The sequence below is a fragment of the Entelurus aequoreus genome, linkage group LG09 (assembly GCF_033978785.1).
Source record: "Entelurus aequoreus isolate RoL-2023_Sb linkage group LG09, RoL_Eaeq_v1.1, whole genome shotgun sequence".
Classification (NCBI taxonomy): Eukaryota; Metazoa; Chordata; class Actinopteri; order Syngnathiformes; family Syngnathidae; genus Entelurus; species Entelurus aequoreus.
The window spans coordinates 75,914,482-75,927,262 of record NC_084739.1 but is presented as its reverse complement, the minus strand read 5'-3'; the positions used below and the strand labels follow the sequence as shown (position 1 = coordinate 75,927,262).

At 40.6% G+C, this 12,781-nt stretch overlaps 1 protein-coding gene across 3 annotated transcripts in view; it reads right to left on the bottom strand.

Moving 5' to 3' along the window:
* LOC133657755 (spectrin beta chain, non-erythrocytic 1-like) overlaps positions 1-12,781 on the bottom strand; it is a 126,143-nt gene that overhangs the window by 74,963 nt on the left and 38,399 nt on the right. Inside the window, exon 1 of one of the 3 annotated variants that reach the window (XM_062059429.1) lies at positions 2,756-3,224. The exons of the other annotated variants lie outside the window; for them this stretch is intronic. Within the exon in view, the coding sequence (XP_061915413.1) occupies positions 2,756-2,933 (178 nt within the window). The 5' untranslated portion in view covers positions 2,934-3,224. Of the gene's footprint in view, positions 1-2,755; positions 3,225-12,781 lie in introns of those variants that run through there. 3 annotated transcript variants of the gene reach the window in all.

Sequence of the window (12,781 nt, the reverse complement as noted above, 5' to 3'; positions counted from 1 at the left end):
GTAAAACTGACTTCCAGTTGAAAGCACTAAATGGAAGGACACTCCAGCACCTGCTAATTTGTATGTATACACCTCAATCATATTTTCCAACTTGATGCATGCTAACGTTAGCATGCTAGCATTTTAAAAAAACATTTCAGGCACACACCTCAGAGAAATATATTTTGGTGCTTGATGAATGTTGCAGCTAACATTTTAGCTTAGCATGCTAGCTTTTTTTTCAAACTAATTTGTATGTATACACCTCAATCATATTTTCCTACTTGATGCATGCTAATGTTAGCATGCTAGCATTTTAAAGAAATGTTTCAGGCACACACCTCAAAGTAATATGTTTTGGTACTTGATGCATGTTATTAACATTTTAGCATGCTAACGATAGCATGCTAGCTTTTGTTTTCAAACTAATTTGTATAAAATCATAATCAATCATAATTTCCTTCTTGATGTATGCTAACGTTAGCATGCTAGCATTTTAAAAAATGTGTCAGGCACACACCTCAAAGTAATATATTTTGGTGCTTGACGCATGTTAAGGTGAACATTTTAGCTTAGCATGCTAGCATTTTAAAGAAATGTTTCAGGCACACCTCAGTAATATATTTTGGTACTTGACGCATGTTAACGTTTTAGCATGCTAACATTAGCATGCTCAGTTTGGGAGATAATTTAACAGGTATATGCCGCAGTGTCATATATTTTGGTATTTCATTAATGCTAACTTTAAGCATTCTATCGTTAACTGTTAGCATTCTAGATTTTTTTAAGCTAATTTTGCTCATATTTTGGTGCTTGACGCATATTACGGTGAACATTTTAGCAGCCTAACATTAGCATGCTAGCATTTTAAATTTTAAAGAAACGTGTCAGGCACACACCTCAGAGTAATATATTTTGGTGCTTGACACATGTTGCGGTGAACGTTTTAGCTTAGCATGCTAGCTTTTTTTCCACACTAATTTGTATACACCTCAATCATATTGTCCTACTTGATGCATGTTAACGTTAGCATGATAGCATTTTAAATATTTTTTTCAGGCACACACCGTAATACAGTATATTTTAGTGTTGACGCATGTTACGGTGAATATTTTAGCATGCTAGCATTTTTTTTTTAAACTAATTTTGTATGTGTACGCAATCATATTTTCCTACTTGATGCATGCTAACGTTAGCAGACTAGCATTTCAAAGAAATGTTTCAGGCACACACCTCAGAGTAATATATTTCGGCGTTTGACGCATGTTACGGTGAACATTTTAGCATGCTAACGTTAACATGCTAGCATTTTTTTTTTTCCAAAGTAATTTTCCTCCTTAATGCATGCTAACGTTAGCATGCTAGCATTTTAAAGAAATGTTTCAGGCACACACCTCAGTAATATATTTTGGTACTTGACGCATGTTATTAACATTTTAACATGCTAACGTTAACATGCTAACATTTTAAAGAAATGTTTCAGGCACACACCTCAGAGTAATATATTTAGGTGCTTGATGCATGCTAATGTTAACATGCTAGCATTTTTTTTCAAACTCATTTTGTATGCATACACAATCATATTTTCCTACTTGATGCATGCTAATGTTAGCATGCTAGCATTTTAAAGAAATGTTTCTGACACACACAGAGTAATATATTTTGGTGCTTGACGCATGTTACGGTGAGCATTTTAGCATGCTAACGTTAACATGCTAGCATTTTATTTTCAAACTAATTTTGTATGCATACACAATCGTATTTTCCTACTTGATGCATGCTAAAGTTATCATGCTAGCATTTTAAAGAAATGTTTCAGGTACACACCTCAGAGTAATATATTTTGGTGCTTGACGCATGTTACGGTGAACATTTTAGCATGCTAACATTAACATGCTAGCATTTTTTATCAAACACATTTTGTATGTATACACAATCATATTTTCCTACTTGATGCATGCTAAAGTTAGCATGCTGGCTTTTTAAAGAAATGTTTCAGGCACACACCTCAGTAATATGTTTTGGTGCTTGACGCATGTTAACCTTTTAGCATGCTAACATTAGCATGCTCGCTTTTGGAGATAATTTAACAGGTATACACCGCAGTGTCATATTTTGCCATTTCATTAGTGCTAACTTTAAGCATGCTATTGTTAACTGTTAGCAAGTTAGATTCTTTTTTTTTTTAGCAAATTTTGCTCATATTTTATATGGCTAGCGTGCTAACTGTTAGCATTTCATTTGGGCTTTGGCTCTTCAGCATTCACAAGACATTTCTACCAAAAAAATGTATATATTGTACTGTTTTGAAGGTGAAAACTAGCGTCCTATTATCCGTCGGTCTGCGGCCCCCGGGGCCAAAAGATTGGGGGCCCCTGTTCCGGAAAAAAGTCCCAGGACTCGCCCTAATGCCGACCTTGTCCTCACATGGGACTTCCTGCTCAAGTGGATGATTAGCAGCAGAGTCGCACTAGTGGGCGAGCAAGAACTCCCACAAACTTTCCCTTCAGATGGTTCAATATTTGAAAAGTCCTGATGGAGGATCCTCCAAAAACTGTAAAAGTGGGAAAAGTCAAGACCCCGCCCACCCACTTCCTGATGGTGACTCATTCATTGTGTGACGGCCAACACGACCAGAACCAGAACCTCGTCTGCCTCTCGCAGTGTTCCTGAAGAAAGCAGGTTTGGACCAGGACCAGAACATTCCATGAGCGGTTCTGAGGACGTCCTGCGGCGTCTTCCAGGAAAACAGAGGAAAGCAAACATGGCTTCTTACCTTGGAGCTGTTTGAAGCGACCCTCCAGCTGGTTGTAGTTGAAGGCCGCCTGGCCCGAGAAGCCGGGGCCCGGACTGGACCCCCGCACGGGACTGGGAGAGGGGTAGTCCAAAGTCGGGGAGAGGTGGCCCGGGGAGAGCGGACCGGGGAGAGAGCCGCTGGCGCTCTGAAGCTCCATGGTGAAAGTTCTAGAAAAGATCAGGCATGGAGGAGTCCAGACCCAGGTCAGGATTCAGGCAGGACCCGGCGAGAACCTCGTCTGGACGCAGAAGCGCCGACTCAGCAGACGCACCGACTCAGCAGACGCACCGCGGCAAAGAAGGCGGCGTGCTGCTGCCGTCGGCTGGGAGAGCATCCATGTGTGCAGGGACCGGGCAAGACCTGGACCGGGCGGGACCGGAGCGGAGCAGAAGGGAGAGAATCCGAGGAAAAGGCGGACGAGAGCGGAAAGCGTTTGTCCTCCAGCGGGACGCTCGCACACTGAAAACACCTTCCCTGCAGCCAGGGGGGGAGGGGCCTGGCAGCGGGAGAGGCTGCTCCCCGGGACAGCCAATCAAAACCCTGCTGTCGCTGCCTCATTAGCATAAGAGGGAGGGGCCCGGGGAGAAAGTCAAACAGGGAGAGAGAGTTCATGCTAAAGAAGAAAGGCTTAGACATACAATATATTAATAACAAATATATTTATATAATGATTCTTAATCCATCCAATATTGATTTTGAATTGAGCGCCGATTCTGAATCAAATCGCTACACCCAAGAATCGAATCAAAACAAGTGGTTGCCCAAAGTTTCCTAGCCCTAATATATAAATATATATCTATTTAGACCAGCATACTTCTAAGATGGCGCCATGTATCCAAATCCAAGGTTTTTAGGTATAAACATACACATTTCGCCAAAAAAAAGCTAGCATAAAGCATGCTAACGTTAGCATGATGACAAAGTGCAAGTTATCGTACTTCTAAGATAGCGCTAAGTATCAAAATGTATGAATTTTAGGTATGAACCTACAAAATTAGCTAAAGGGCTAGCAAGAGACGTTAGCATAATTCTAAAATGGCTCCAAGTATCAAAATCTATGATTTTTAGGTATAAACATACAACATTAGCTAAAGGGCTAGCATAAAACGTTAGCATGCTAATACAAGAGATGTTAGCATAATTCAAAAATGGCTCCAAGTATCAAAATGTATGATTTTTAGGTATGAACATAAAAATTAGCTAAAAAGCTAGCATTAAATGTTCGCATGCTAATATAAGAGACGTTAGCATACTTCCAAGATGGTATCAAGCATCAGAAGTCATGATTTTTAGGTATGAACCTACAAAATAACATTAGCATACTTCTAAAATGGCACCAAGTATCAAAATGTATGATTTTTAGGTATAAACATAGAAAATGAGCTAAAAGGCCAGCATAAAACGTTAGCATGCTAATACAAGAGACGTTAGCATAATTCTAAAATGGCGCCAAGTATCAAAATGTATGATTTTTAGGTATAAACATACAAAATTAGCTAAAGAGCTAGCATAAAACATTAGCATGCTAATATAAGAGACGAGTTAGTGCTGCAAGGGGTTCTGGGTATTTGTTCTGTTGTGTTTATGTTGTGTTACGGTGCGGATGTTCTCCTGAAATGTGTTTGTCATTCTTGTTTGGTGTGGGTTCACAGTGTGGCGCATATTTGTAACAGTGTTAAAGTTGTTTATACGGCCACCCTCAGTGTGACCTGTATGGCTGTTGACCAAGTACTGTATGCCTTGCATTCACTTGTGTGTGTGCAAGGCATACATAGTGCGTTTAAGGTTTATTCTCCCTACGTCCGTGTACCACTCCGTACAGCGGCGTTTTAAAAAGTCATACATTTTACTTTTTTAAACCGATACCGATAATTTCCGATATTACATTTTAAAGCATTTATTGGCCGATAATATTGGACATCTCTAGTTGTTGATTGTCATGTCATGTTCGGACATACATTGCGGACGCCGTCTTTGCTCCGCAGTAAGTTTTTGCGGTCGTCCAGCATTCTGTTTTTGTTTACTTTGCAGCCAGTTCAGTTTTAGCTTCGTCCTGCATAGCCTTCCCTAAGCTTCAATGCCTTTTCTTAAGGGCACTCACCTTTTGTTTATTTTTGGTTTAAGCATAAGACACCTTTCTACCTGCATTTACAAAGCAATTAGCTACCGGCTGCCACCTACTGATATGGAAGAGTATTACACGGTTACTCTGCCGAGCTCTAGACAGCACCGACACTCAACAACAACACATTTGCAGACTATAATTACTGGTTTGCAAAAAAAATGTTTCAACCCAAATATGTGAAATTAGATAATCTCCCACGGCACACTAGACTGTATCTCACGGCCCACTAGTGTGCCGCGGCGCAGTGGTTGAAAAACACTGACTTATAGCATAAGAATATTCTATTACCATACTTGCCATCCTTCTTTGTGGGGACATTGTTGACTGTCATGTCATGTTCGTATGTACATTGTGGACGCCGTCTTTGCTCCAGAGTAAGTTTTTGCCGTCGTCCAGCATTCTGTTTTTGTTTACTTTGCAGCCAGTTCAGTTTTAGCTTCATCCTGCATAGCCTTCCCTAAGCTTCAATGCCTTTTCTTAAGGGCGCTCACCTTTTGTTTATTTTTGGTTTAAGCATAAGACACCTTTCTACCTGCATTTACAAATCAATTAGCTACCGGCTGCCACCTACTGATATGGAAGAGTATTACACGGTTACTCTGCAGAGCTCTAGACAGCACAGACACTCAACAACAACACATTTGCAGACTATAATTACTGGTTTGCAAAAAAAATGTTTCAACCCAAATATGTGAAATTAGATAATCTCCCACGGCACACCAGACTGTATCTCACGGCCCACTAGTGTGCCGCGGCGCAGTGGTTGAAAAACACTGACTTATAGCATAAGAATATTCTATTACCATACTTGCCATCCTTCTTTGTGGGGACATTGTTGACTGTCATGTCATGTTCGTATGTACATTGTGGACGCCATCTTTGCTCCAGAGTAAGTTTTTGCCGTCGTCCAGCATTCTGTTTTTGTTTACTTTGCAGCCAGTTCAGTTTTAGCTTCATCCTGCATAGCCTTCCCTAAGCTTCAATGCCTTTTCTTAAGGGCACTCACCTTTTGTTTATTTTTGGTTTAAGCATAAGACACCTTTTTACCTGCATCTACAAAGCAATTAGCTACCGGCTGCCACCTACTGATATGGAAGAGTATTACACGGTTACTCTGCCGAGCTCTAGACAGCACCGACCACTCAACAACAACACATCAATTGCAGACTATAATTACTGGTTTGCAAAAACATGTTTTCAACCCAAATATGTGAAATTAGATAATCTCCCACGGCACACCAGACTGTATCTCACGGCACACTAGTGTACTGCGGCACAGTGGTTGAAAAACACTGACTTATAGCATAAGAATATTCTATTACCATATTTACCATCCTTCTTTGTGGGGACATTGTTGACTGTCATGTCATGTTCGTATGTACAATGTGGACTATAATTACTGGTTTGCTCCAGAGTAAGTTTTTGCTGTCGTCCAGCATTCTGTTTTTGTTTACTTTGTAGCCAGTTCAGTTTTAGTTTCGTTCTGCATAGCCTTCCCTAAGCTTCATTGCCTTTTCTTAAGGGCGCTCACCTTTTGTTTGTTTTTGGTTTAAGCATAAGACACCTTTTTACCTGCATTTACAAAGCAATTAGCTACCGGCTGCCACCTACTGATATGGAAGAGTATTACACGGTTACTCTGCGGAGCTCTAGACAGCACCGACACTCAACAACAACAACACATCATTTGCAGACTATAATTACTGGTTTGCAAAAAATGTTTTTAACCCAAATATGTGAAATTAGATAATCTCCCACGGCACACTGAAAAACACTGACACATAGCATATAAGAATATTCTATTACTGTTAAGCAAACTATGAATAATAAAACACGCCAAAACATGTGTCCTTTATCGTAGCTACACGTATGACAAAAAAAAGCGTGTGAAAATCAGTGGTATTCAGTGAGGTAAGATGAATTAAATGCGCTGACAGTTCATCGCTCCTGCCAAATGAATTGCACTGAGTGGAGCGGATCACCACTCCAAGATGGCGGCCCCACGTCTCGTCAGCGCCAGTATGCGGTAGTGCTCCATGCTGCGTCTGCTTAGAGGATGTCTATGGTTCTCTCTACCAAAGTGAGGCGTGACAGCGCTGTGGGGGCGGGATCAAAGTCATCCCCGCGGAGCGGAAAGAGGAAACGGGCGGACGCTTCCTCCGCCAAACATCCTGACAATGTTGGCGCTCTAAAATTAGCTCGCTGCGTGCGTCTTCTTCCTGTCCGAGCCTGCCGCCACTTCCTGTTTGAGCATCACGTCGACGTTTGAGTGGACGGGACACAAGGGAGCGGGGACGAGTAGATGTTTGACAGATCTGCTCAGGCTAAAGTTCATGTCTTCACCAATCATTGACCGCCGAGCTCCGCGCTATTTTAGCACAAGTTCAGTCAGTAGCGTTCCTCCTGTGTTGCCTGGTGATAACGAGGATGCTAACATGCTAGCATCATAACAAATACAAACGTCAGGATCCTTTGAGAAAGTGTGGCTATGAAAAACACCAGCCTATTTATTTTTAACCGACTGGAATGGACTTGCGCTGTCTTTAAGTTGAAGTGGGGTGGTAATTGCTCAATGATGCGGACACGTTTGTTACTGGACACTTTAAATACGTTTCTGTCTTGCAGACTTTGTATGCGGAAGTAACAATTATTCATGTTTAATGTGCCGTTTTATTGTTCAATGACTATTACCTTTTTGTCTAGCTTGTGTGCTATTGTGTGCTTAGCTGTTGTGTAGCTGCTAGCACCCAGGATGGCTTGACTGAGATGGTGTGCATGTTGGAGGACTTTTAGATGTTAACTGGCTGTCAGCTTTGCAAAAGTAATCACTCTGCAGGACTGGCTGTATCGCACATGATATCACACACAAGTAAACTGCAGAACTGCTTGTATCGCACATGATATCACACACAAGTAAACACGCTGCAGGACTACTTGTATCGCACATGATATCATCACACACACACACGCACGTAAACATGCCGCAGGACTGCTTGTATCGCACGTAAACGATGCAGGACTGCTTGTATCACACGTGTTATCACACACAAGTAAACACACTGCAGGACTGCTTGTATCGCACATGATATCACACACTGCAAGACTGCTTGTATCGCACATCACACAAGTAAACACGCTGCAAGACTGCTTGTATCGCACATGATATCACACACAAGTAAACACGCTGCAGGACTGCTTGTATCGCACATGATATCATCACACACACACACACACACAGACACACACACGTAAACATGCCGCAGGACTGCTTGTATCGCACGTAAACAATGCAGGACTGCTTGTATCACACATGATATCACACACAAGTAAACACAATGCAGGACTGCTTGTATCACATGTGTTATCACACACAAGTAAACACACAGCAGGACTGCTTGTATCGCACATGATATCACACACTGCAAGACTGCTTGTATCACACATGATATCACACAAGTAAACTGCAGAACTGCTTGTATTGCACATGATATCACACACACAAGTAAACACGCTGCAGGACTGCTTGTATTGCACATGATATTAACACACACACACACACATAAACATGCCGCAGGACTGCTTGTATCGCACGTAAATGATGCAGGACTGCTTGTATCGCACATGTCATACACAAGTAAACACACTGCAGGACTGCTTGTATCACATGTTATCACACACAAGTAAACACGCTGCAAGACTGCTTGTATCGCACATGATATAACACACGAGTAAACAAGCTTGTATCGCACATGATGTCACACACTAGTAAACAAACTGCAAGACTGCTTGTATCGCACATGATATCACAAGTAAACATGCTGCAAGACTTTTTGTATCGCACATGATATCACACACACACACAAATAAACATGTAGGACTGCTTGTATCGCACATGATATCACACAAAAGTAAATACACGCTTGTATCGCACATGATATCACACACACAAGTAAATATGCTGCAGGACTGCTTGTATCGCACATGATATTACACACCAGTAAACACGCTGCAAGACTGCTTGTATCGTACATGATATCACACACAAGTAAACACGCTGCATTTTCAGTATCAGTGGTGTATTAGCCGCTTAGCGGCTTGCTAGCATTACGATTAGCTGCCCGCTCGCAGCGCAGGAAGCTGGTTGAGGTCAAAGGCCAGGGGAAAGAGACAGCAGATGGTCATGTGGTCCCCTCGTGGTTCTGCCCCTCAGGGCGACCTCGCCGTGGAAGCATTTTATGTGTATCAAGATGTTTGTATGAAGGCCACGCCCACAACGCTCTGACTTTTCTTTCCATCCAGACTCTAAAGTCAAACTGTGCTGAGGAATTTCACACACACACACACACACACACACACACACACACACACACACACACACACACACACACACACACACACACACACACACACACACACACACACACACACACACACACACACACACACACACACACACACACACACAAATACATGTCTTGCCTACTTTGTGTGGACCCACGTTTGGTTAGTAGGTTGTTAGGGCCCCCCTTTCCACTATAGCTAGAATGATGAAGAAAAAAAATCTAGCACTAGATGGGAGTAGAGAGTTGCAACCTCACTTCAGAATGCAAAACACACAAAGTAAAAAAAATATTTAACTTCTGTAGTTGTGAGCACCGACCGCTGTTGCTAGGTAGATTTGACCCAACACACACACACACAAACCCCGTTTCCATATGAGTTGGAAAATTGTGTTAGATGAAAATATAAACAGAATACAATGATTTGCAAATCCTTTTCAACCCATATTCAATTGAATGCACTACAAAGACAAGATATTTGATGTTCAAACTCATAAACTTTAATTTTGTTTTAGCAAATAATAATTAACTTTTAATTTCATGGCTGCAACACGTGCCAAAGTAGTTGGGAAAGGGCATGTTCACCACTGTGTTACATCACCTTTTCTTTTAACAAAACTCAGTAAACGTTTGGGAACTGAAGAGACACATTTTTGAAGCTTCTCAGGTGGAATTATTTCCCATTCTTGCTTGATTTACAGCTTAAGTTGTTCAACAGTCCGGGGGTCTCCCTTGTGCTATTTTAGGCTTCATAATGCGCCACACATTTTCAATGGGAGACAGGTCTGGACTACAGGCAGGCCAGTCTAGTACCCGCACTCTTTTACTATGATGCCACGTTGATGTAACACGTGGCTTGGCATTGTCTTGCTGAAATAAGCAGGGGCGTCCATGGTAACGTTGCTTGGATGGCAACATATGTTGCTCCAAAACCTGTATGTACCTTTCAGCATTAATGGCGCCTTCCCAGATGTGTAAGTTACCCATGTCTTGGGCACTAATACACCCCCATACCATCACACATGCTGGCTTTTCAACTTTGCGCCTATAACAATCCGGAGAGAAAGGTTTTTCTTAAACTGTTCAACAATTTGCTCACGCATTTGTTGACAAAGTGGTGACCCTCGCCCCATCCTTGTTTGTGAATGACTGAGCATTTCATGGAATCTACTTTTATACCCAATCATGACACCCACCTGTTCCCAATTTGCCTGTTCACCTGTGGGATGTTCCAAATAAGTGTTTGATGAGCATTCCTCAACTTTATCAGTATTTATTGCCACCTTTCCCAACTTCTTTGTCACGTGTTGCTGGCATCAAATTCTAAAGTTAATGATTATTTGCAAAAAAAAAAAAGTTTATCAGTTTGAACATCAAATATGTTGTCTTTGTAGCATATTCAACTGAATATGGGTTGAAAATTATTTGCAAATCATTGTATTCCGTTTATATTTACATCTAACACAATTTCCCAACTCATATGGAAACGGGGTTTGTAGTAATAAGTTCTGTGAGTTGGCCATTTTTAAGGAGACACACACACACACACACACACACACACACACACACACACACACACACACACACACACACACACACACACACACACACACACACACACACACACACACACACACACACACACGAAATGACGAGCAGGGACTTCCTGTCCAGGCCAAGACCTCTCATGACCACTTCCTGTCTGCTCCCTCACCGACACAACAACATTCCTCCACCTGCACCCCAAACAGGAAACCTGCAGCCCTCTTGACCCGGACTTCAGCTACCCCACATGGTCCTGGCAGTGAAGATTGACACCTCCATAGCAACAACCACCTGGGCACACCTGGTCGCAACACACCTCTCATGTTGAACCGAATCCACACGAAAAGAACCGCTATGGACGATATTTACTTTCGGTTCGAGGCAAAAAAGGAAGTACATTTTCAACTCGCAGCACCTGCCATAGCACAAGCAACAACACACCATTTCGGTCATCTGCTTGGGTTTATTGAAAACTATCAACCATAAAACATGATGGCCAAAAAAAAAATCCATAAATTACCCGCACCGATTTATTAGCCACAGGACAAAGTGTAGGAAAAAAGTAGCGGCTTATAGTCGGGAATTTACGGTACCTGCAACTTGTTTTTTTTCAGTCTACTGCTACTTTAAAGTCTTGTCCAGATGTTTACTGACATGTAATATTCATCTTTAAATCACCTTTACTGCAAATATCGCTTATCAGCCTCCTTGACCACTAATAATCGGTATCGGCCCTGAAAATAACATACCTCTCATACAACCGGAGCAAAGGTCATTTCTGGTCTCAACACGCCTTGCGGCCATTTGTAACGATGAAACCATTAATCAACACACAGACACACACAAACACTACTGCCTTCTTCAACTTCCTCTCACTGTTTCTATGACAACTGACGGTGTTGTCTTTCCAAGGATATCATATGGGAGCGCAACACACACACGTGAAAAATTATTTGGAATTTCAAAAGAAAAAGGTCACAATTTCACAAGAAAAACTTAGAATTTTGGCAGTGTTATAATAAAAGTCATAATTTTACTCAACGCAAGTCATAATTTTACAAGAAAAACTGAACATCTGTGCAATATTATGATAAAAGTTGGAATTTTACTCAATAATGGTCGCAATTTTACAAGAAAAGCTTAACATTTGGGCAATTTTATGAAAAGGGTCGTAATTTTACTCGACAAAAGTCACAATTTTATAAGAAAACTTTAAAATTTGGGCAATATTATAGTAATCGGAATTTTACTTGGCAAAATTATGACAAGTCACCATTTTACAAGAACAACGAAAAAATTGGCAATATTGTGATAAGTCAGAATTTTCTATGACAAATGCCACCATTTTGCATAATTTTAAATGAAAAAGTAATAATTTGACGAGAAAATATTGCAATATTACAGAAACAGAATATGAGAAAGTGTTCCCAATTTTATAAGAAAAAAGTCGACACATTGTCAGAAAAAGACTGCTTTTAGTTCATGTTTGTTTTTTGTTGGAATTTTAATCAATAACAGTCGCAATTTTACAAGAAAAGCTTAAAATTTGGGCAATTTTATGAAAAGGGTCGTAATTTTACGCGAAAAAAGTCACAATTTTATAAAAAAACTTTAAAATTTTGTCAATGTTATAATAATCGGAATTTTACTTGGCAATATTATGACAAGTCACCATTTTACATGAACAACGAAAAAATTGGCAATATTGTGACAAATATCACTATTTCGCATTAAAAAGTAATAATTTTACATGAAAAAGTACTAATTTTACGAGAAAATATTGCAATATTACAGAAACAGAAATAATATGAGAAATTGTTCCCAATTTTATAAGAAAAAAGTTGACAAATTGTGAGGAAAAAGACTGCTTTTAGTTAATGATTTTTTGTTGTTGAATTTTTTGTGCATAATTGTTTTTTAATCTCCATTATTTACTTCAAGTCATTACAGTATGTCTCCATATACATATTTATTTATTTGTTTTATTAATTTTGG